The 22,518-nt window shown below is 39.7% G+C and overlaps 6 protein-coding genes and 1 long non-coding RNA gene across 8 annotated transcripts in view; 3 read left to right on the top strand and 4 right to left on the bottom strand.

The window, feature by feature from the left end:
* LOC124313083 (dipeptidase 1-like) overlaps nucleotides 1-22,518 on the top strand; it is a 1,013,891-nt gene that overhangs the window by 307,323 nt on the left and 684,050 nt on the right. The gene's annotated exons all lie outside the window — the stretch shown is intronic.
* LOC124312972 (CDK5RAP1-like protein) lies at nucleotides 100-9,018 on the bottom strand. The gene is made up of 13 exons (XM_046777592.1): nucleotides 9,008-9,018; nucleotides 2,524-2,834; nucleotides 2,233-2,472; nucleotides 2,050-2,171; nucleotides 1,885-1,973; nucleotides 1,761-1,814; nucleotides 1,597-1,688; nucleotides 1,328-1,530; nucleotides 963-1,265; nucleotides 749-898; nucleotides 638-691; nucleotides 496-573; nucleotides 100-422 (listed from the first exon to the last, which is right to left on the bottom strand). Exons 2-13 carry the CDS (start codon nucleotides 2,792-2,794, stop codon nucleotides 300-302), a joined length of 1,779 nt encoding a protein of 592 aa, XP_046633548.1. The 5' UTR covers nucleotides 2,795-2,834; nucleotides 9,008-9,018; the 3' UTR covers nucleotides 100-299.
* On the bottom strand, nucleotides 3,371-5,767 carry LOC124313063 (legumain-like). Its single transcript, XM_046777770.1, has 9 exons — nucleotides 5,323-5,767; nucleotides 5,164-5,261; nucleotides 5,014-5,095; nucleotides 4,861-4,946; nucleotides 4,580-4,788; nucleotides 4,328-4,521; nucleotides 4,052-4,270; nucleotides 3,813-3,977; nucleotides 3,371-3,729 (listed from the first exon to the last, which is right to left on the bottom strand). Exons 1-9 carry the CDS (start codon nucleotides 5,566-5,568, stop codon nucleotides 3,604-3,606), a joined length of 1,425 nt encoding a protein of 474 aa, XP_046633726.1. The 5' UTR covers nucleotides 5,569-5,767; the 3' UTR covers nucleotides 3,371-3,603.
* On the top strand, nucleotides 6,430-11,372 carry LOC124312863 (aminopeptidase N-like). The gene is made up of 18 exons (XM_046777392.1): nucleotides 6,430-7,205; nucleotides 7,274-7,476; nucleotides 7,542-7,697; nucleotides 7,766-7,939; nucleotides 8,032-8,175; nucleotides 8,427-8,549; nucleotides 8,615-8,637; nucleotides 8,699-8,736; nucleotides 8,796-8,952; nucleotides 9,051-9,132; nucleotides 9,200-9,377; nucleotides 9,443-9,626; nucleotides 9,703-9,977; nucleotides 10,049-10,239; nucleotides 10,317-10,487; nucleotides 10,561-10,704; nucleotides 10,793-10,871; nucleotides 10,939-11,372. Exons 1-18 carry the CDS (start codon nucleotides 6,933-6,935, stop codon nucleotides 11,101-11,103), a joined length of 2,760 nt encoding a protein of 919 aa, XP_046633348.1. The 5' UTR covers nucleotides 6,430-6,932; the 3' UTR covers nucleotides 11,104-11,372.
* Nucleotides 14,804-15,983, top strand: LOC124313347 (regulator of G-protein signaling 8-like). Its single transcript, XM_046778230.1, has 4 exons — nucleotides 14,804-14,997; nucleotides 15,066-15,193; nucleotides 15,260-15,423; nucleotides 15,536-15,983. Exons 1-4 carry the CDS (start codon nucleotides 14,819-14,821, stop codon nucleotides 15,722-15,724), a joined length of 660 nt encoding a protein of 219 aa, XP_046634186.1. The 5' UTR covers nucleotides 14,804-14,818; the 3' UTR covers nucleotides 15,725-15,983.
* Nucleotides 16,411-16,963, bottom strand: LOC124313689. Its single transcript, XR_006910993.1, has 3 exons — nucleotides 16,878-16,963; nucleotides 16,619-16,707; nucleotides 16,411-16,433 (listed from the first exon to the last, which is right to left on the bottom strand). It is a non-coding gene; the product is annotated as an uncharacterized LOC124313689 (long non-coding RNA).
* On the bottom strand, nucleotides 20,255-21,643 carry LOC124313521 (alpha carbonic anhydrase 8-like). 2 transcript variants are annotated; one of them, XM_046778489.1, is made up of 3 exons: nucleotides 21,461-21,643; nucleotides 21,293-21,387; nucleotides 20,255-20,391 (listed from the first exon to the last, which is right to left on the bottom strand). In XM_046778489.1, the coding sequence occupies exons 1-3, from the start codon at nucleotides 21,512-21,514 to the stop codon at nucleotides 20,256-20,258; spliced, it is 285 nt and encodes a 94-aa protein (XP_046634445.1). In that variant the 5' UTR covers nucleotides 21,515-21,643; the 3' UTR covers nucleotide 20,255. The 2 variants fall into 2 exon arrangements, with proteins under 2 accessions (XP_046634445.1, XP_046634446.1); XM_046778490.1 differs by lacking the exon at nucleotides 20,255-20,391 and having other exon boundaries at nucleotides 20,972-21,387; nucleotides 21,461-21,613.

Here is a 22,518-nt window from a genome sequence, read left to right as displayed (position 1 = left end):
TGGCCTGCACATAGCCTGAAAATTTAGAAATAGTCATTCAATTAAACAAGCACAAGCACCAACTTCAAGGAATACGTCAGGAAACGTAAGTAGAATACATCAGGAAATGGAAGATAGTTGTATTCTACAAAGATAATCTTCGCCATATTAAAAGAAAATAAACAATCACTTGAATAAAGTAACGATTTGTAAATCTTGACTTCACTGCCCACGTCATAGTAGAGCTTAGGAATATGATTCTTCTCTATTTCGGACAGCTTCTAATTGTTTTGCGGTACACAACGTACATCAGTTCAGAATTAATATTGAGTCGAAACTGCGAAAGGATTTATATCTGGAACGAAGGCATCGTGGACGAATTGAGATAGAGTAGTTTTATACAGCTCGCTTCCTTTAAGAACTTGAGATGTTGCATCATGAATCTAAACAGGAGGATAAACAGCATTGATTATTTCGTGATAAAACTACATTACTACATAAGATATTCAAAAGTACCTTCACCGCCACGTAGTCTCCAGGTTTGACTTCTTCGACGTCAATATCTCCCATCAATGGCTTCTTCGGAAAAATGACCTGACGAAAGTAACGACACAATTGAAAACCAAAAATCAGAGAAACTAAATTATAACTACTGTACTTTAACATTTCCATCGCAACGGCCGGCAAGAAATTGATTAGATCGTCTGCTGTCCTATAGAAAATCACAATTACTTTCAATTCAACAGTAAATGAATAGTGCTCTGTCTACCCCTTCGACTAGAACAAGTTGAGTGGACCCAATTAAACTTTTATTTATCCTTTCAGCGCCTTGGCGGAAAACTTGGTTTAACCGTGTGACCCTTTCATTTTTCGTTTCGAGAGGTACATCGTCTTGATGTCGACGGTGAGCAGAGGTTTTCTGTATCAAAAAACAACATTTTATCAAAAATAACATTTTACTTGCAGGGTTTGATGTTTGTTACCTCACGAGTACTGTATGGGAACATGTACGCGGTGCTGTATGGAACACGCCGGACGAGGTCTAGTGTCTCTTCAAATTCTTCCTCAGTTTCCCCGCAAAATCCGCATATAAAATCCGAACTTAGCGCTATGTTTTTTCCACAGATAGATTGAACCTTTTCCACTAGAGATAAATACGCTTCTCGAGTGTAATTGCGTCGCATCAAATCAAGAATTCGATTATTTCCCGACTGAGCTGGAAGATGCAAGGATTTGCAAATATTTTTTCGCTCTTTGATGAGATGAAGAACTTCGTCAGGGAAATCCTAATTCACTGAATGCATTAGTCACACACAAATAAACCCCCCTCCTGAAAAAGTTGTCATACTTTTGGATGAGGTGACGTAAATCGCAGACGAATTTCAGGATCAATTTGGCTGACTTTGTCCAGAAGATCAGCGAATCGACGACCACCAACCTTTGCTTTATAGATTGTTTTGAAACCATCCGCATTTACTGTGACTTTGGAGTTGGCAGGCTCATTATAATGAATCGATTCTGAAGTATCTCTATAACTGTTGACATTCTGACCTAGGTATAAATTATCATAGAAACCTAATGTGAAATTTAAAAAAGAAAGGCGTCACACAAGTATACCTAGTAAAGTAATTTCTTTGATTCCTTGATCGGATAAACATCGGACTTCATCTAGGATAGAATCAATAGCCCTCGACCGCTCTCGGCCTCGTCTATAAATAATTTATAATTAGATTTTTCATACACGAACTTAACCTATGATTCTGGATAGAGAATTGAATTACGTGAACGGGACAATGCAGTATGAACACATGTTATCGCAACCTCTCATGACGGACCTATAGATACAAGAGAATTAAACAAATTTTATGATGCTCTAATAAATGTAAAAATCTTCTTGAAACTCACACATATGCAGATGGTGATTTGGGGTTTAATCTAACTGGAACAATGTCTGCATAGGTCTCTTCTACAGAGAGAATTACATCAATGGCAGCCTGAGAAGAAACAAAATTAATATGTCATGCTATATACATCTGTGTCCAAAATAAGATTTAAAATCTATTTCATCACTTGATGGGAAGAAGCATGGCTTAATAGATATGGAAGTGATCTGTAGCTGTCTGGTCCTGCAATTATATCAACAATTTTTCCTGTTTCCAATAAACTATCTTTTAAACGCTCAGCCATGCAACCTAACATGACAAGTGAAAAGTAAAACAATAATTCATATAATTATAAATTAAGATTTCCTACCAATAATTCCAACAGTTAAATCTACTTTATTGCTCTTTCTTTCTTGTTTCATGATTTTTAATTGTCCAATGCGATGCCAAATTTTATTTTCAGCACCTTCCCGAATTGCACAGGTCATCAAGAAAATAATGTCAGCATCATCACAACAAGATGCTTTAACATAATTGTGTTTTTCAAGCACAGAATAAACTATTTCAGTGTCATTCACATTCATCTGACAGCCATATACCTCAATAAAAACTGGTTGATTGATTAGACAGATATAGTTCATTTAAATACAATTGAAATTACCTTTGAGGCCATAACCATCAAATGAATCTTTATCAAGGTATGGGTGTTTCTCTAAAGTAACTGTTTCATCCAGTTTATCCCTTGAAATTTGTTTACTATTGTATATAAAATATTCAAGTCCAGGTCCTTTCTTAATATATTGACGTGGTGATGCAGCATGCTTCTCAAGACAATGAGATCCACTGCAAATTCTTCTCAACTCTTTCAGATTAGTGACATTCAAAATACATTTAAATTTACTCCGAGTAACATTATTTAAAAGTGCTTGCATTTTTCAGATTACTTGATTATCGTCAAACTGATTTCAGTGTCTTATTTTTAAAATGTGAACATATTTGAGATTTCGTCTGCTTGAGTTTCCGATGCTGCCAATTTTATAAATGATGACACATTCCGGAATAAATGAAGATCCGCCGCAAGCGGCGCAAGCGGGAAGAAGCCGCATTGCGGATCAAGCTAGAAGCTACTGGCAAAGGCAAGTAATAAATAATTATCTATTACTCTGTTACAGATCTAAGATGAAAGATCAGTTATCACACGCTGTCAACCTTCCCTCTGCTTCCCTAGTGGACCGAATAAAATACCATGAAACAAATTATAACTTATTGCCATCCATAACATCAATTAATTTTGGTTGACTTAGTTCTCCAATGTCCGCAATTGAAATTAGCAACTTTTTTCTTTTACTTTTTTCCAACGCCGCACAAGTAAAAGGGTGGGAGCTTTCCCGCGCGTCCTCGTATTAGCTCGTATTGAAAATTTATTGTTCATTTTTATTTGTTTCCTTCGTGGGGAATCTCCCATAGGAAGGTGACCCATCTAGTTCGATCGAGAAGTATCATACGAATATATGCTACTTATTTATTATCGCTTAAAAAATTTAATGCAAATGCTACAACATCAAATTTGAAATGAAAATTGTTTTGTGCAACAATTAAATTTTAAGAGTATCAATTTGGAATGTAGAGGAAATCAAGAATATAAATTTTAAATTTTGCACTTTGTAGTGGGATAGAAGGAGAAGCGAAAAGAATAAAGCGGGGTTAGAGTATAGTACTTGTTTGAAACTTATAATGCTATTTAAATGATGCCTGTGAATTTGTGAGGCACGCATACTTCGTCCATTGCGCGGATGACAACCTCTTTCGGAATGGACGACTGGCACATATTCACCAATACAAAAAGATGGCGATATGCATATTCATTCTAAAGTATGAAGAAAAACGTCAACTTGTAAGTTTGTGGACAATTCGAATAAATACAGTTGCAAAGCTAAACAATTAACTAACCTTAGAAAGATGGAAACAACGCTGAGAGAACGCGTTGACTAGTTCTTCGTAGCAGGAAAAATTGGTTAACTTTAGTCGACCGGTAATAATGAACTCCGTCTTGGCTTCATCTTCCGTGGCCTTCAACACTATTTTCCTTAGACTATCTTTTAAATGTTGACGTTTCTGTGGGATGGAAAAATATTTCTTTGTGTTCATCTGATTGAAAAGGTCTTTGACGCCACCCAAGATAATACAACCTTTTCAATGCCACGAATTTTTCGTTGGATTTCAGCAGATCCTGGGCTTGAGTTCATCTTTCTCAATTTATGACGCAAGATTTCTAATGGGACGTCGCCGCTAGGAACGGCATCCAACAATGGAGAAACACGTTTTCGGCCATTCGAAGCCATAGGCGCCTTGCCTTTGCCTTGGAATTCGCCCACTTTCATTTTTCCTATAGTTAAGTCTCCGTATTCCTACATCGCATTATAAAGTATTCGTTAAAGTATTAAAAGTATTAAGAAAATATCTACCTGAACATGTGATGTGTTCGTTTCTTTTCGAACAATAGAAAACTGTCGGAATAGTGTCTCCTTTGTTAAATCTTCCTTTTCGGAATCTTCCATCCACATGACGCTATAAACATCGCCAAGGTAGGTGTCCCGGTCCGAATCAAAGTAACATGCGAACGAATGTTCATGCGCATTTGCGGCGGTAGTGACAAAAACTAGAAAAATACTAGACAATGAATGCAAATCAAGGAAAATAAAAATAAACGCCCCTACTGTTTAGATTATCTGAAAGTAAATCTTCGAACATGGATCCTGACTCACAAGCTTCAATGTACAAAACCAATTTGGCGAACTGTTTTCTTTGATACATGTCCAACAAAGTGTCCTGCAGAGTTCGAGCGTGGAGCTCCGAGCTTGGGAAGGCCAGTAAGCCTGGTGCTCCATGATCCACGAAGTTTATGAAAATATTATCTGCTGGACCACTATCAATTATGAAATATTGAACAAAATTGTATAAAAGTATAAAATTATAAAAAGGTTTCATACTACAATACCTTTGAAGTACTCTTCCTGTTCCTACACCCTTTAAACCTCTGATATCCCCTGAGATGACCTTGAGGAATGTCTCTGGAGTAACATCCTAGAATTACAAATCCAATAATTTCATCAGAATACTAAAACTGAAATGTCAATAATTTGTAACCTACTTTTCCAACATAGTCTTTTTTTACTCCCTGGTACACATCTTCCCCATTTGGTGCATTTATAATAATGCCCTTAGTAGGATTTCTAAAAACACCAGTAAATAATAATTTAACAGTTAATTAAGGAATGTTATGTAGTATTACTACTATTACTCTGTGCTGTTGGCAATATCATCATACATGAGGGTAATGATGTTTTCTTCAGGAATTCCATGACGTCGCAATACTTGATAAGCGTGGCAGACATCTGCCTACATAAACACTCATTTTAATTTTAGGGAAAAAAACATATTACTTGAGAAAAATATTTACCTGGTGCCTGTAATTGTAATAACCATTTGAGCCAGCAACAAGTACTGCCCACTGTTTTGGTTCAGCTGTAGCATTTTTTGGTTTTTCCTTGTGGAAAAGCGACTCGATATTTTGCACTGTTTCTTCAGCTCGAGACACAATTCGTCCCAAAAATTTATGATTGCTTTTGCTCAGTGCAGCCACTGACAGAACAGAACATGACACCAAAACAAAGGCCAGAAGCGTAACATATGCACTAGAGCGCATTTTGAACTTGTTTCTTGTGCCGAGAATAGCCAGCAAGTTAACAATTGAAAATTATAAACAGATATTATTACTTGACGAACTGTCGAACTCTAGAACGCCCCGAAATTAAATCCTCCCCACAAAATGCACCACCTACCTCACGTGTCATCAACACCAAACTGACGAAATAGCATAACAAAATTATCAGACGAAAACTGTTGTTGCTTAGCAGAGGGCTGTGCTGTCTGCTGCACTCTGCACTGGCAGTGCAGCCCAGTTTTATTTTTGGATCTAATCTAAAGGCTACTAATTAAATCAGCAAAATCTCCTACAGACTCCTATAGACTAGTATATTTTAGTTATCCAGAAGATAAGTTATTATTTTTCTTAAAGAATAGTAGTTTGAATTTTTTAAAAATACTAGGGCTTAAGAACGTATGTGGCGCCATCTAACGCCCAATTTTAGACTAAGTTCATTAGATGAATGAAATGATGAATGATTGATTATAAATAATACGGCTCACGTATTAATTGAATTAAACAGGAAATTGAGAACAAGAAAAAAAATTAAAATAATATGATCATTTGACAGGTAAATTACGTTCAATGCCTCTTCCGTATTCCGTATAGGATGCGGATCCGTACATTTTTCTTCTACTTCCGACAGATTTTCTTCTTCTAAACCGCTCCCATTCCCCCCCCCCCGTAACCGTATGAATAGGGCCACTTAACAATCGGAAAAATGAAAGTAGGTGAATTCCAAGGCAAAGGCGCAAGCCGTCTATGGCATCGAATTGTCGAAAGCGTCTCCTTTACTGGATTCCGGATCTTTAGGATTCCGTTCCTAGTGATGACGTCCCACTAGAGATCTTACGGCATACAATGCATACATTGATGAGAAGACGAGTTCTCCAGCCCAAATAATTGTTGTTAAAAACATTTTCCTTTCCATTTCTTTAAAATTGTAGCACTAGTGAATGAAATTTCCAAGCGCGGTGAACGAAAAAATAGCCTATAGTTCATACGGTGTATCTCGATTAAATTAATTGGGTTATGTAACACTTTCATTTCCTTATGTGACGTTCCGCGCTAGAGAAAGTGGGTGGTTATCGGCCGCAGGGCAGATCAGAGAAACTAGAAAGATGAACATGGGAAATGGAATTGAGAGGAAGAGAGAGTACACACACACACACAGCACACACACCCAGGTGTGTGTGTGGTGGATACACGACGACTTGTGGGGTCGATCGTTCACACTAGCGAGCGAGAGAAAGTCTCGTGCCACCACAACTCGCCAGTGTTTTGAAGGGACAGGCCGTCAAATAGTCCAGTTCCCACTTTTGATTCATTTGGTTTTGCCTCCCAAAAGGAACTAATAACTCGCCATGTTGCTCCGTTTAGTGTTACTGACGTTTGCCATCACAGTGATTCAAGTGACAGCAATTAAACAGCCACGATCCGTACCCAAATACACCGAATGGCGACTACCCCGATGGGTCTTACCTCGACACTACAAACTGCGTCTTTTGCCATTTATCGAAGAAGGTAATTTCACTACCGCAGGCCAAGTGGACATTCTTTTGGAATGCATGGAACCGACGCAGATGATTGTTCTTCACATTGCCGACATCAGGATCGTCCAGGATGAAGGTCTCCAGGTAAATAAAAGCGGGGATTTCCCATTTTTGTACAAACATGATTTTCTGGAAAATCAATATTCGGACAGGTTCACGATTTGATTGAATCCAGACGAGTGCCAATCCAGTCCTACATCGAAGATAAGACTCGACAACTGTTGGTTATTGGGACCAAAAACGAGACGCTACAAGTGGGTAAATATTACAAGCTTTCAATCCGGTTCATCGGTCAACTCAACGACAAACTCAACGGCTTCTATCGGGCATCGTACACGGAGAACGGAATCAAAAAGTAAAACAAACTTTCCTGCGCTCTTAAATAATTGAATTGAACTAAGTTGAATTGGATTATTATAGGTATTTGGCAACCACTCAATTCTCTCCAACGGACGCTAGAAGAGCGTTCCCGTGTTTCGACGAACCGGGACTGAAGGCCGTCTTCCAAATCACGCTGGGCCGACTTAAATCTCGCAAAGCTCACTCCAACATGCCCATAAAGCGAACTTATCCAAAGTATCTGAATAATGACATTACATATATGGGAAAACAATACTGAGAATCATTTATCGATTGATTATCAGTGAGGATTTACCGGATTACGTATGGGATGAGTTTGACAAAACTTTACCCATGTCTACTTACATTTTGGCATTTATCGTCTCGGAATTCGAAGGTTTGGATTCGCCGGAATTGGAATTGCAGGATCACACACAATTCCGCACTTGGACAAGGCCGTCAGCTGGCAAACAAACAGAGTATATTATTATTAAGACGGATGTTTATGGGCGAATGATTAAATATCAGGATTATACTTAGGCTTATGCGCATATTTTTGTCTTGATTGCAGGTACGCTCGAATCTTGGGCCCGAGGGTGTTGAGATTTTTTGAAAATTATTTCAACATCAGTTTTCCGCTGCCCAAGTTGGATATGTTCGCCATTCCGGATTTCGTCGTTAGTGGCATGGAGAACTGGGGGCTAATCACCTACAGGTCAGTATCCTTTTTTAGCCTTGGTTTTGTTTCTTGACCGGTGGTTTCACGTCCGCCTTGGGGATCTCTGGTGGTGGGAGCTTCAAGGTAACGTGTTTTGAGCCCTTGTAAGAAAATAAGCACAAGGGTGTGTATACTTTGCCAACGATTTCAAGCTTTCGGGTTGCAATTGTTTAAAGCTTGATTTAAAATAGAATCTTGCAAAACAGTGGACGTACTATTTTCTCATGTTGTTTTATTTGTGGTAACAGGGAAACCGCATTGCTGTATGATCCAGTACGGTCGTCCGGTGCCGAAAAGCAAAGAATAGCCCATGTCATCGGCCACGAATTGGCACATCAATGGTTTGGAAATCTAGTAACAATGGATTTTTGGTAATGATGAAATGACTTCGTAGTTAATTGTTTCAATTCAATCAATTTTTATCGTTTTTTGACAGGGATGATCTCTGGCTCAAAGAAGGTTGAATGAATTCATTATGTTTATTAGAACAATAATTTTCAAATGATAAATATTTTTTTAGGTTTCGCTTCCTATTTGATGTACGTTGGATTGGACGTGGTACGTTAACTTTTCCGGAATCATTTTGACCAGAGTTGACATACATTTCTGCATGACAGGTGGAGCCTAGTTTGCAAATAGGTCAGCAGTTCACCATTAGCGAAACCCAAAAAGTTTTCGAAGTCGATTCCCTCATGTCGTCGCACGCCATGTCGTTTCCTGTCAAGAAAAGAAACGAGATTAACGAGCTGTTTGACTCGATTCCATATTCAAAAGGTAAGCGCGGGCTAGCCAAGGTGACAGTCGAGGGGGGGAAATAGATTGACTAAACTGATAAACTCAAACATACCGTTTCTAAAATAAAACCGCTCCAGGTCCTGCTGTCATTCGAATGTTTGCCGGCTTCATTGGACAGAGCAAATTCCAGCATGGCCTCACTTTCTACCTGGATAGCAAGTTCGGAAGACAACACATACCGTTATAAACCGCTACTAAATTTATACTTTCTTTTTAACAAATGCAGGAAATATCAGAGCGCTGTAAACGACGACCTTTGGAAGGCCATGAGTAATCAGTCCATCGAGGCTCTAGAATTACCATCAGATATCACTACGATTATGAACAGTTGGTCCCTTCAAACTGGTTATCCGATTGTAACCGTTAGAAGAAACTACGATTTCCAATCGGCAATTGTGACCCAGGTAAATTACACCAGACAAAGTTTTCCCAAAAATAGAACTTACACAACTTCTACATGATAAAACAGGAGCGATTTTATTTACTCGGGGATCGAAATTCATCCGATTTCCCGCTGTGGTGGATTCCGCTCACTTACACCACCAATTTCAACACAACTTTCCAGGCGTGGATGATGGGCACTGAAGACGGCATCGAGCTCGAATTGCCTTCAACCTCAACCGAATGGGTCCTTTTCAATGTCGATCAAATCGGTTGAGTACACATCAGAGACTATTTTCGGCCTATTTCTAGTATAAAACTGACAAATTGTGTGATATCTCTATGTAGGTTACTATCGCGTCAACTACGACGAAACCAACTGGAAACTGATTATCCAGCAGTTGCTTCAAGATCACCGTGCCGTATCGACTCTGAGTCGATCTCAGTTGATAGACGACAGTTTGAACATCGCGCGCATGGGTTCGCTTCCGTATTCCGTCGCTCTCCAATTGAGCAGTTACCTCCGGGCCGAAAGAGATTTCGCTCCGTGGTTTTCCGCTTTGGCAGCCTTCAACTATTTGGATAGCATGCTTTACCACACGGCCAGCAAAGACAAATTGCGGGTAGATCTGATTCTCAAAACATCAGTTAAATTCCGCGAAAACTATAACACAGGTGTTCACAATTCACGCAGGAATACATCAAATGGCTAATTCTACCTACCTACGAGCAAATCGGTTTTGAAGAGAGAAAAGGCGATTCCCAGTTGGTTATTCTGAATCGCAATCAAATCATCTCTTGGGCGTGTCGTCTCGGAGTGTCGGAATGCGTCAACAACGCCACGTCGCTCTACAAGTTGTGGATGGCTCAGCCTGACAACAGCAAGTAAAGTGACATTTTTATCATCTGCTGTCAAGATGTCAAGTATATAAACATCATTTGATACCTTTTTTCTATTCAAGTTGGGTCAACTCCAACTACAAAAAAGAAGTCGCCTGCGCTGCCATTGCCAACAGTGGCGACGAGGAATGGGACTTTGCCTTGGAGCGTTATCTATCCACCGACTTGTCCAGCGAAAAAGAAATGCTCCTCAACGCTCTCAGCTGTTCAAACAGTCCCGAAGCTCTCAACACGTACGCTGCTTCCTAAATGGAAATTTGTGATATTGACCTAGTTTTATTATTTTTAATTAAATATTGTAATTAGGTTACTCGAGTGGGCCTTGGATGCCAATTCCGGTATCCGTCGCCAAGATTCGTCCACCGTTTTCCGTTCCGTCTCGACAAATCCACTAGGATCTTCAATGGTTTTCGACTTTGCCCTATTGCATTGGGACGAAATGGTTAAAGCGTAAGTTAAATACAAGCCGGATCTTAATTATTTAAAAAAATCTTTGATCTTGTGACTCACGTTAACTGGGATGGACTTGATTTGACAGATTCCCAAGTCTCAACATTCTGGGGCGTTTAGTAGAGGCGATATCCAAGACGCTGGACAATGAAACACATCTAAAGAATGTAAGATTGATTAGATTGTTATGCGTCTAAGTGCTGTTTCATAAATTAATTCTTTTGGGGTTTGCAGTTGGTAACGTTAAGCGAAGGAGGCAGAGGTGATTTAGGTACTGCAACTCGGTCCGTCCAACAAGCGCTGGAGCGAACTCGGATCAATTTGGAATGGAAAAAGCGACGTCTTCCTACTGTCACTAAACTGCTGGACACTTGGTTTCGAAATCAAACCTTTAGCTGAAGACCCTGATGATGTCATTTGGCCTTAATCCCAAACGATATTCAATTGTTTAATATGGTAAACAATTGTATTGATTTCCAAAGTTGTTCCCTTTTATACCTCGACCAAATATCTGGGAATTGTTCAAAGTTCAATCAGAATCCCTTTCGCTTACGTAATAAACTAATAATCCACCCAAACGACAACATACGAGCTATCCCTTTACCTCTTATTCAATGTATCGTAAATTTACATATTTGTTCAAATTCAATAAAAGCTTTAAACTTTGACAAAAACGTGTGCGCAATGGAACGACAGCCAATTGCCCGAAATAGGACATTCTCTCATGCAAATTAAACGACAATTTTCAGTCGTTGAAGGATGTCCCGAATTCGGGAGGGAAAAAGAATAATTGTTATTACCACTAATGGAGTGTTCAAAAAAAGCTGATTCAATTAACAAAAGGCGAGACTGCAACCGGTTAGAATAAATTAAGCAGCTGTCACTCCATGTTGCCTAACAACCTTTGGAACGTAAAACGTCAGTTTCACCTTCGGGGGGCCGTTTTATACGATGGTTTACGTGATCGAACAACGCCAGGTGAGTAGTTAGATAAATGCAGCTACCGGTTTTCATCCAAAACTGCCGGCCATTTTTAAGCATGTATGGAATAGAAACATTATCGAGTTGTGTTACTATTCCTTTTGACTTTCTACCGCTGCCTTGACGATCAGCATTTCAGTTTGGTGGACTATTGGTGTATTTAAATTCAGCCTTAACCTCGGGGTTGTTGAATTGCGAATCTAATTCAGCTCTCAAGGAAAGTGAAATGAAACTTATTTCCCGGCATTTCCCATGTTCCTTGATGAAATGAAATACGTACATAAGTTGACATGGAAATTGCAACTTCTGCTCTATATCCCAGTGTTCAAAAAGTTCACACCTGAATGCAGCCCAAACAATTTTAAAAACTCTTGCTTCTGAACAGCTAGTATATCGACGTAAAACTTGTTTGATTACTAGCGTTGCAAATTTAGTTTTGAAAAAAATGAAATTTAACGAAATTTAATCGTTAATAATTTTGGTTTTTCAGAAAAACGTAGTAATAAAGAAAGCTATGTCTGTGTCTACCTCGGCCAGCTTTGAACTCCAGATATTGGCAAAACTAGATTTGTAACGCTATTGATTACTGACAAAATTTTATACTATCAAGTTAAATGCAATCACGTAAAAATGATTGCCCTACATCCATAATAAAAGACGGCCCTGAAAAGGAGTAAATACTGAAAAAATGCCCAGGAAAAACGGAATCAAGAAACACCTTGGCCATTACTATAGAAACCTGTGTGTCTACTTCGATAAAAGGCATGCTGTCCGTGAGTGCTTCCAATCGATTAAATGGCCGAGTGTACAAGCTGCGGATGACACGTGTAGCCGTTTCCTACTTGCACGTCTCTTTCTCGTGATCTCATTTCCTTTCACGTTCTGCTGCCCTCCTTTTTTTCTTACTCTCGGTTTGATTTCCGTTCGCCGATGCATTTACCATTAGTCACAAAATCCAATAAAAGTTTCGACGAGTGTGTGTAGCCATAGGTGAATGCGTACGTGATGCCGAGTTGGAAACTTATACACCAAAAGTCTAACAGCCAAGTTTTGATTATTACGAAAAGAGCCGGACTTATATGTAGAAAAGTCAAATGATACACGTTTTACAGCGTCTATACATAGAAGTCGTTAAAATAAAGAACAAAACTACTCGCCATCGCATCTGACACTCTCCATGGCTGCGCCAGTTAGCCTATCGATTTGTCCAAGTAAAAAAAAAAGGCAAAAGATATCCTGACAGGTTTGGAAGACCTCTAAATGTGACACTTAGACTTTTGGGGGCATAGCCAAGGCTCTGAATTGAAGTACCCAATCGCCACAGTGTTGCCAGGATATGTTCCTAGTTGCTTGGGTTCTTTTCTTCTAGACTTATATCCGGCTATACTACACATTCAACCCCCTCTATATTCTCATCTAACTCCCAGTAGCGCACGTACACATCTCATCCACTCTCTTTTCTTTGGGGGCTAACACATGCATATAATAATAGCCATAAAAGGTACCAAGTTTAGCCGTTTCCAAAGAACGCACTAGTATACACCTGCGATATTGAATCTAACGACAAAGAACGGGAAAAACGTACGTCGAAAGGATGGAACTGCGAATGGGACTCGGGACACGAGACTTGGGCGACACGTTCCGCCTGTTTAGTTATCACCATGACAACGACGTGAGCATAAACGAGTCCGACAGAACCAACTTCATTGTACAGTAAGTCTTAAAAACCCACGTGATATTCCACTTTGATAATATTTTTCCAACGAATTCAGTTATAGGCCCGGCATGGCTCAAATCAAATCATCTTCTAAAAAAAGTTGTCAACGGTATTATTTGATCATCTCGAATCCATTCTATTTCGACACTATAAATTGAACTAGGACGTTGAATCCGCCGGGAAATCGATTGCTTATCCGCGCGCAGCAGTTGCTGTCGGATGCGTTTTTCTCGGTAAACAGAGATGCTCTCATCTCAAATTCTTTTGGAAAATGTTTGATCGTAATCTTCTCCTCTCTTTCCTTTTCGCCGAACGTGTAAGAGCGACACGTTTGGCCCAAAGATGGCAAAGAGCACTCGTGCGCGCTTTGAGCGATCCCAGACTTGATGATATTTGTCGACTTTGTCACGTCGTCTATATACGAAAAAAGGAGGGAAAATAAAAAAACGGGTCTAAAGTTATACTACGACGTTCGGGATGGCGTTGCCGAGTCGTCAGAGCGAGTGACACGAGACTCCGTCCGTGTCCGTCGATCGGCTTTCCGGCACTTGTTGACTCTAGTGCTGCGACGGAAGAGTTTCAATTCTCTTTTCCATTTATATTCTAGAGGGCAATAAAGGTCGGGGCCAACGAACTTGACTTGGCTCCTGTTGGCCGGGAGAAGCTTTTTCTCCCGCTACGTTTCAATTCAATTGCCATTTTCATGCACATCTGACTGCTGGTTTTGTATGTGAGAAACGGATAGCAAAATACCTGCTTCATGACCATTTTCATTGGCATTTAAGCAAACCAAAAGGCTTAGAACCATTACTGGGAGTGCTGCGCTTCATGTAAAACTCTGAGAATCACGTCGTTAATTATGCAGTTTGCTATTAGGGCCGAATACGTGAGTGGTGACGTACGTAGAAGGACTTTGTCTACTCCCTGGTAGAGGATTTTGCAATTATCTTATGCTGTGTGCGCAGCAAGACCAACAATATTGGTCACTCTGGGGATGGAATTACAAGTTACGAATACCCAAGTCAAGATACTACTGAAATCAATTTTTCAGGCCCTTTGTTGCCCACTCAGTTTTATAAATAAACAAATTCATATTTCAATCAAATGGAGTTGATGGCCGTCACGAGACTGAACGACACACGTTCCCGGCAGCTTTTTAATATGTTGCACGAACAAACAAAATCAAAATGCCTGATAATTATCGCCGAACAAACATGTTACGAATATTTTTAATTAAAATTCTTAATCAAGAAATTAAGAATTTCTTAAACGTTGATGACGTGAGTTATTTCGCTAGACGGTCAACAAAAGCTTCAAAAGATTCATTAAATCATTTGATAGCACTCGATAGCACTCGAGAGATGCGCGCGCAATGTACATATAACCCATTGAAAAAGCAATCTGTCCAATCCCGCGATGGCGTCTGGTTTCTGCTGCTGCTGCTACCCAGGATCACGATCTTTGCTCCTATATAAACGGGACTGTTCGTGTATCACGTACACTCTCTTTCTCAGCTTCACAGTGCAAACTAGTCTACATCTCATCTCTCTCTCTCTCTCGATCTTTTGGAAAATTGAATTGAAATCAAAGAAACGGTCAGTTATTTTACCAAAATATTTTGCTATAGAATTTGGTTTTAACTTTTCTCAATTATTTTCTTTAGATCTGAAATGCGGGTTCACCTTGGATTTCTAAGCCGGAAGAGCTCAGAGTCGCCCCTGTCGACTCGACCGCTGCCGGAAGAGGCCAAGAAATGGTCTGAATGTTTCACGACCCTCATGACATCTAAATGTAAGTTGATTCAAACTCAAATCCACATGAGAATCTTGACTTAATGATTGATTTTTCTTTCTACAGATGGATCGTCACTTTACCGGGCGTTTTTACTCCGCGAATACAGCAACGAGAACCTGGAATTTTGGCTGGCCGTCGAATATTACCGCAACACCAAACCCAAGAAGATGGCAGCCAAAGCGCAACAGATTTACAAAGATTTCGTGGCCGTCCAGGCACCCAAAGAAGTAAGTTTTCAATCCCCTTAAAATTAGAGTTGAATTGAATTATTTTTCAAATCAAATAATCATTATCATTCCAGATAACTAATTCTTTACTCTCGTTTGTTTTAATCAACAGGTCAATCTGGATGCCGAGACGAGACTCATCACTTTGACCAACATTCAGTCGGGCAATCCGGATGAGCATGTGTTTGACCGTGCCCAGAGACGCATCCAGCACATGATGGAACGCGATTCTTACCTTCGTTTCCTCCAGTCGGGACTCTTCCTCGAACTCGTTCACACCGAAAACTATCCACCTTGCTAATCCGCCGATAGTAAATCCTCATCCGTCTTGCTACCTTATACCTTATCATCAACTCAACTTGCCATACGAATTCATTTCAATTTTCCTTCAACTCTAGTCTGTCAAACTGTGATTTTCTTCCGTATGATTCAATTTTTTTTAAACTAATATCTGAAACGATTGATGGGCGGGTCCCGACATTTTTTATTCCTATCGCTCCCGTGTTACCAGATATTCAAAAAGATTTAACGTGTATACTTGTTTTGATAAATAAATAATTCCAATAAAATGAAAACGTGACTTTCCCTACTATAACAAGTGCACACGCGAAACAAGCTGGTATTTATACCTCGTCAAAAAGAAGAGGTCCAGGAGTTTTACAAAAACTGACAAGAGAAAATAGTTGCAATCATCCGCCTAGCTCAGGAATAATCCTACTTCGTAACGATTTGAAATCAAGGCCACCAAATAGTCACAAAGGAAGAATAGAGATGAATTTGTCCTACCTTTAAGCCTGGGAAATACGGCCAGGCATTCACAAGTGACACTCCATCCGAAGAATAGTTGAATTCACCAAGCAGGCGGGATCGGAAAAAGGGTCTCGTGAATACACCCACACTCGCATGGGGTGTACACGTGAACAGGGGGATTTAAAGAAAGGGGAAGCTAGATACTCGGCCGACATCGGTAGTTTCTCCTGGTTTCTCCTTTCAAACTGGATGCTGTTTATCTAAATAAAAAATTTAAAAAAGTGTTACGAAAAAGTTTTATACAGAAACGACAAGTCAGGAAAAGTTGAATGTGAGTGTGTAAACCCTTAATTTTAAGAAACAAGAGAACTTGAGGTTTCACTGTAATACACTGTATTGACTCAAGGCATGCACAGATTAATAAAAGTAATGAAATTCATTATACCCAAGCGATGACACTAAGATTGTTGCTGATGCCAGGTCCAGCACAAGCAAAACTTGCATATTTTTTGGTGGCTGTTTCAAGCCTTAAATCTGCACAAAGAAACAGGTCAAATAGTGCAAACAAACTGCAATGCATACGCAAGGGGGCTTACAAGATTTATGTTCTAGTCAGAAACTAATAACATTTCACACATTTGAGACAGGTTTAACTCTTCTTATCCTCCCATAATCATTCTATTTGTAATCTTGGTTTTATTTACCTGCTCAACAGCATGGAATGTGTCTTTAGCTATTGCATAAAGACACGCGACCACAACAGTTAGACGACCACACTTTCGTAATTTTATTTCGGAAATGGTGCAAGCAGACGACACTAATCTTCTAATTATTCACGATTAAGATATCGATATACCCCCTCCCCTAATTCCAAACCGCTCTCAACCAATAGAAGCAGTTTAATTTCCCGCGCTCGACATTCACAGAATGGATCGGGATTATTTTAATATCAAATAATTCCTCCCATCAAGTTTTACTATTTTCCCCTACCACACTCAAGTTAAAAGTAAAATCTTTACGAAACCCACAAATAATTTTACTTTTAGACCGAAACCCGCCACAACAATAACACCCCCACCTCTTGGAAGCCAAGAGGGAATAACGTTCACGAATGTTGTTAGGCTTCTATTCACAAAGAAACTTTTTCTAAACAAATTTCCAACTTTATTGTTCCCGCAGGCAGGTCGTTATGGCTATAGCAGTCGACGCATGAAAACAAAAAATAAGGATAGAAATATGTAAATGTCAGCAGTCCTATACCCCTTCGTGATTAAAAAAAAAAAAAGACTCCCGCGTGACGTATATAAAAGCTGGCAATCATTTCTCCCATTCAAATCAAATGTGACCAAAGGAATGAAAGAGAAGATTGTCCTTTGAGTGCTAGTGGTAGCACTAGCACTTTCTTAGCGCTATCTTGGATAAGGCCACAATCACGTGAGTCTCGTGTCACGCGGGCTTCAGTATTTTAGGCTTCAGCAGAGCTCTATTGTTCCGCCTCCGCTTGTACATTGCACATTGTACTACAAGGAAAACGTTTTTGCGATATCGCACACCACCGAAATAAAGAAATGTACATAGGCGGTCACGGATGCTGCGCACCTGTTCCGGTTTTATTTCTGGTTATCTTTTTCAAGATTTTTAAAAGAAAATCGATTTGCTGGCGAAAGGGAGGAGGGACTCGTTCGCTTGGATGTATATAAGATACAACGCAATAAATCAAATAAATGGCGATGATCTATAAACCTTGTATATCGTTTCTATTTCCGTCCGCCACTATATTCGGTTGACTGGTGTTTCTCCGGTTAGTCACGCGTCAACGTCACTATTTTAAAGCGACTCCGGTGTGTATCTGTGTGTGTGTACATCGTCTCGTAGCAGGGACATGTTCATCTGTCATAGTTACCTATATATACTGTAGCAACAGCAGTGTGTTGCAGCACTCTATACATCTATTAATAATAAGATGAAGAAAATAAGGTTAATAGACTCCTTTAAACGAAAAATTCAATTCTTTTAAACGCCGTCGTCCCGCACGAGCGCTTTACGAGGGCTCAGTGCGTAGTAGCCTATCGTTTATTACAAGGAAAAGACAAAAATATACTCGATTGAATTGCGCAGTCTCATCAATATGGCGTTTAAATTTAAACTCTAAAGAATAATCAAACTGAAATAGATCCGTTTTATAGATGGGGGCTGGATTGGGAGGCACGTGCAGAAATGCGGTTTGGCGGATTTTGGGTGCTCTCGTGAAGAGGCTTACGCGCTTTTCCCGCTTGATCCTCTCGCTCACGAAGTTGAGTCTCGTCCAACGTCTAGCAGCTCCAGGAATTCGCGAGAGTTATTCCGTGATGCGGACAGCGGGATCTGCGTGATGGGGATGACGAGTTCAGAAACATTATACAGAAGGGCGACGTGATCCGCGTTTCTTTTTCGCGTGAAAGAGTAAATCTTCATCTATAAGGAAATCGAATTAAATTCTGGCACGTTTTTATTTGAAACCATCACATCCTCTAAATGTAAAAGAATCGGATTTAGAAATATTTAGGAATATCATTCTTGGTCATTTTATTCTGTGTGGTGTGATATTCAAGTTTCAGGTAGAGACACTATTGGATTGGCATATTGCGTGAGAATTACCGTGCCTGCGTTAGACCCCCAAAATAAAGCCCAGACTTCCCAAAGGAAACATATGTTCAGTTGAATTGTTTGCTTTGGGAAAGTTAGATATTCGATCACATTTGTTCAAATAGACAGCAAATATACCATATTGCATTCGTACGTTCTATTAATTAAGCTGAATTTACTATAATCAAATAATGAATTCATGATAAAAACACACATTTTAGGGCAATCATTTTATTTTAGGCTTTTTTTCCCAATTAATAAAGGAAATGTAATTATTTCCAACTAATGAAACAGGTAAATAATCATGCCCAATTTGTTGTTGTTTGCAATTATTTCTGTTAGCCCTTTTCTGGCGATCAGCTCTTCAATTATTCTTGAGGGCTGCTCGGGGCTGCCATTACGTCACAGCTTATGATTTCTTATAGTGGCCAAAAGCACCGTTGCCCCCCGTATAAGCTGGAGCATTTGCTGGAGCAGCCGTTGGTTTGGGAATTCCGAAGGCGCCGCAACTTTTGCCAGGAAGTGGCTGACAATTACACGTTTTTCGAAGAATGAACTAGGCGGCCCGGAAGTAATCCTATCGACAAATGTCTGAATTTAACACCGGCTGTGCTAGCTAGTGTGTTGCGTAACGGGATTAATTGGAGTGTGTTTGTCAACCCACTTTCTACTGAGTGATGATATGTAATCTCATATTTTCTTAATAATTTAATGTGAGATAACTATTATCTGTCTTCATGATTGAGTCTGCTATAATAGCAAAAAGCTATTATCAGAGGAATCTGAAAGAATCTGATTGCTGGCTTGACATGCCCAACAGATATGGCTTATCAAGACGGTATTCAGAACAACAAATAATAGTTATCCTGTTCCTAATTTTCACTGATTTCATTATCAGAATATCAACTAAAAGAATCAACCTAAAACGAGTGGCATTAGTGCCGCAGCTATTAACTGCATGGAAAGACTTCTATGCATTCGATTTTCACATAAATCAAAGAAACTGGCAGTTCGTTCAATTGCAATCAATGCTCACAAGGTCATAACTTGAAAATTGCAATTAAAAGCACAATGAACATAGTTTTAAAGCGGACGAACCTGGGGCAAACTGTTCTTTGGTGGCTATAAGAACCAAACAAACGTATGACCAATGAAAATGTTCATATTAATCACAGACATTATTATTGCACCACCTTAATGACTGCGGTAGGAAACGCTAAAATTCCGTGAACGAAAACGAGTTACCCGCGATTGAAGATTAAAATTTTTCCCGCGTTGAAAAAATGTTAAATTTGAAATTATTAGATCATACTCATAAGCCATCAACACGTTTAAATTATTCCTTTCGACGCGCTCATCAAAACTGACGACCAGCAACAACTTATATTAAAATAAAACTTTCCTGATTCAATTATATCAGCCCACCAACATGTTTTTGATGTAGCTGGTAGATCTGGCTACCACTTAGGAGCAGCCGTTGGCTTGGGCTTAGCTGTTGGCTTGGGTCCAGCAGTTGGTTTTGGCTTAGCCGTTGGCTTGGGTCCAGCCGTTGGCTTGGGTTTAGCGGTGGGTTTAGGTCCAGCAGTTGGTTTGAGCATTTGCTGGAGCAGCCGTTGGCTTGGGCTTAGCTGTTGGCTTAGGTCCAGCAGTCGGTTTAGGCTTAGCAGATGGCTTAGGTCCAGCAGTCGGCTTGGGCGCAGTCGTCGGTTTGGGCTTTTTCGTCGTCTGGGCCTCCTGTTATATTCCGCAAAAAAAAGAAAATTAATTCAATTAAACATATGTTTTAGCGATTGAATTTCTATCTTATCGCAGCGACAGCGAGGAACACGAAAATTAGGACTAGGATCGCGAAGAATTTCATTTTGGTGCTGGACAGGAGTGATACTATGGGCCGTCTACATCCAACGACCTGTCAATTTATATTCGTTACCGTATCGCTGGCAATAATCGATCGATTTATTATTGCTACAGCTTGATACGGTTGCGGTAATTGCGGATGTGCATCTGTTCAGCAACGCTTTTATAGCAAATATACCATATTGCATTTGTACGTTCTATTACAAGAACCTTAATTAGGTTAAACAATCTTATGCTAGGATTTTATCCCAAATTTTAATTAAGCTGCATTATTAACCATCATCAAATAATGAATTCATGATAAACACAGCAATTTTTGGGGCAATCATTTTATTTTAGGCTGATTCTTTTCCAATTAATAACAGCAAATGTACGTAATTATTCCCAACTAATGATACAGTTAAATAATCATGCCCAGTTTTTTTAATAGTTTGCAATAATTTCTATTAGATCTTCTTCGGCGGTCAGCTCTTCAATTATTCTTGGGGGCTGCCATAGCCTCACAGCTTATGGTTTCTTGGTGGGCTTGGGCTTAGCTGTTGGCTTGGGCTTAGCCGTTGGCTTGGGTCCAGCAGTTGGTTTTGGCTTAGCAGTTGGTTTGGGTTTAGCGGTGGGTTTAGGTCCAGCCGTTGGCTTGGGTTTAGCAGTCGGTTTAGGTCCAGCAGTCGGTTTGGGCTTGGCAGTCGGTTTGGGCGCAGTCGTCGGTTTGGGCTTTTTCGTCGTCTGGGCCTCCTGTTATATTCCGTCAAATAATTTATAAATGAATTCAATTCAACATATTTTAGCAATTTAATTTCTATCTTACCGCAGCGACAGCGAGGCACACGAAAATCAGGACTAGGATCGCGAAGAATTTCATTTTGGAGCTGGACAGGAGATATAATATGGGCCTCTACATCAAACGACCCGTCAATTTATACTCGTTGCCATATCGCTGATAGTAATCGATCGATTCCTTATTGCTACAGCTTGATACGGTTCCGGTAATTGCGGATGCGCATCTGTTCAGCAGCGCTTTTAATATAGAAAATCTGGTTGGAATTGGTTAGAAAATTTGTTTGATCTAGTCGAGTAAATACAGCAGCTCTATCGCGGTACCGCTGCTGGGCCGTTCGTGAAATCTATTTTCCCTCAGCAAATACTACTGTACGTACCTGCTGTACGTCAGGTGCGTGCCCAGCTGGCCGGGAAATAATCGTTCTAACTATACGTGCTGAAGCGCACGCACAACTACGAATATAATGGGCTTTAGATTATGTACTTGGTCGGCTATTGGTTGCACCATTTTCAAATGATTTCGCATATCATTTCTCCTTGAGCGATTTTTGAATGTTTTGAATTTGGATTCTCCAGCAGTGTCTATATTTGATCTGGTGATGTTTGCGTATAGAAGGCCGCCGGGTTTGAAAATGATTGAGCAATTGGCATAAAATCGCATTTGTACACGCACATTGGTCAATGGTCAAAAGATTGAGGTCGATTTCTCTGAGTGACGTCGTGACTTCTATCCCATGTGGAAGATATTCGTCGACAAAATTTGCTGACTAGAAACTTATCTTCCTCAAATGAATGTCACTCACGACAACCGCTTATTACATCCGCATAATAATGGGCGACATTTATTTTTAAAACTGAAAAGGTTCTCAAAAAGTTCCTTTTTCTTAACGATTTCCCGCTCCATTAAATTTCCAACCGCAAAATTTGAATAGTAGGTCTGCAAATTTAAAAAACAAATCTACTAATTCAGTCGGAAGAAAGCTATAAGGACAACAGGTTTAGAAAGTTATATATTTTTTCAAAGTCAACTAATTGAATGAAAATTCTATAAGGTTATTGAACTCTTCTATATCAATTCTGATGGCC

This window comes from Daphnia pulicaria, chromosome 9 (genome assembly GCF_021234035.1).
Source record: "Daphnia pulicaria isolate SC F1-1A chromosome 9, SC_F0-13Bv2, whole genome shotgun sequence".
In the NCBI taxonomy this organism is placed as follows: domain Eukaryota; kingdom Metazoa; phylum Arthropoda; class Branchiopoda; order Diplostraca; family Daphniidae; genus Daphnia; species Daphnia pulicaria.
Note: the sequence above shows the minus strand (reverse complement) of the source record. Positions and strands in the feature narration are given on the sequence as shown.

Bases quoted from the DNA above. Each gene is read 5' to 3' on its own strand.
- LOC124313521 (XM_046778489.1), bottom strand. From the start codon at position 21,514: ATGAAATTCTTCGCGATCCTAGTCCTGATTTTCGTGTGCCTCGCTGTC. The intron at 21,388-21,460 runs GTAAGATAGAAA...GGAATATAACAG, and splicing joins TGTGCCTCGCTGTCGCTGCG to GAGGCCCAGACGACGAAAAA. The intron at 20,392-21,292 runs CAAGCCAACGGC...CCAGCAAATGCT, and splicing joins CCTAAACCGACTGCTAAACC to CAAACCAACTGCTGGACCTA.
- LOC124313347 (XM_046778230.1), top strand. From the start codon at position 14,819: ATGGCGTCTGGTTTCTGCTGCTGCTGCTACCCAGGATCACGATCTTTG. The intron at 14,998-15,065 runs GTCAGTTATTTT...TATTTTCTTTAG, and splicing joins GAATTGAAATCAAAGAAACG to ATCTGAAATGCGGGTTCACC. The intron at 15,424-15,535 runs GTAAGTTTTCAA...TTTAATCAACAG, and splicing joins CCGTCCAGGCACCCAAAGAA to GTCAATCTGGATGCCGAGAC.
- LOC124312972 (XM_046777592.1), bottom strand. From the start codon at position 2,794: ATGCAAGCACTTTTAAATAATGTTACTCGGAGTAAATTTAAATGTATT. The intron at 2,473-2,523 runs GTAATTTCAATT...TCAATCAACCAG, and splicing joins TGATGGTTATGGCCTCAAAG to TTTTTATTGAGGTATATGGC. The intron at 574-637 runs GTACAGTAGTTA...TACTTTCGTCAG, and splicing joins GTTGCGATGGAAATGTTAAA to GTCATTTTTCCGAAGAAGCC.
- LOC124312863 (XM_046777392.1), top strand. From the start codon at position 6,933: ATGTTGCTCCGTTTAGTGTTACTGACGTTTGCCATCACAGTGATTCAA. The intron at 8,953-9,050 runs GTAAGCGCGGGC...AAACCGCTCCAG, and splicing joins CTCGATTCCATATTCAAAAG to GTCCTGCTGTCATTCGAATG. The intron at 9,978-10,048 runs GTAGATCTGATT...CAATTCACGCAG, and splicing joins CCAGCAAAGACAAATTGCGG to GAATACATCAAATGGCTAAT.
- LOC124313063 (XM_046777770.1), bottom strand. From the start codon at position 5,568: ATGCGCTCTAGTGCATATGTTACGCTTCTGGCCTTTGTTTTGGTGTCA. The intron at 5,262-5,322 runs GTAAATATTTTT...GTGTTTATGTAG, and splicing joins ATTACAATTACAGGCACCAG to GCAGATGTCTGCCACGCTTA. The intron at 3,978-4,051 runs GTTGTATTATCT...TCCATCCCACAG, and splicing joins AAATTCGTGGCATTGAAAAG to AAACGTCAACATTTAAAAGA.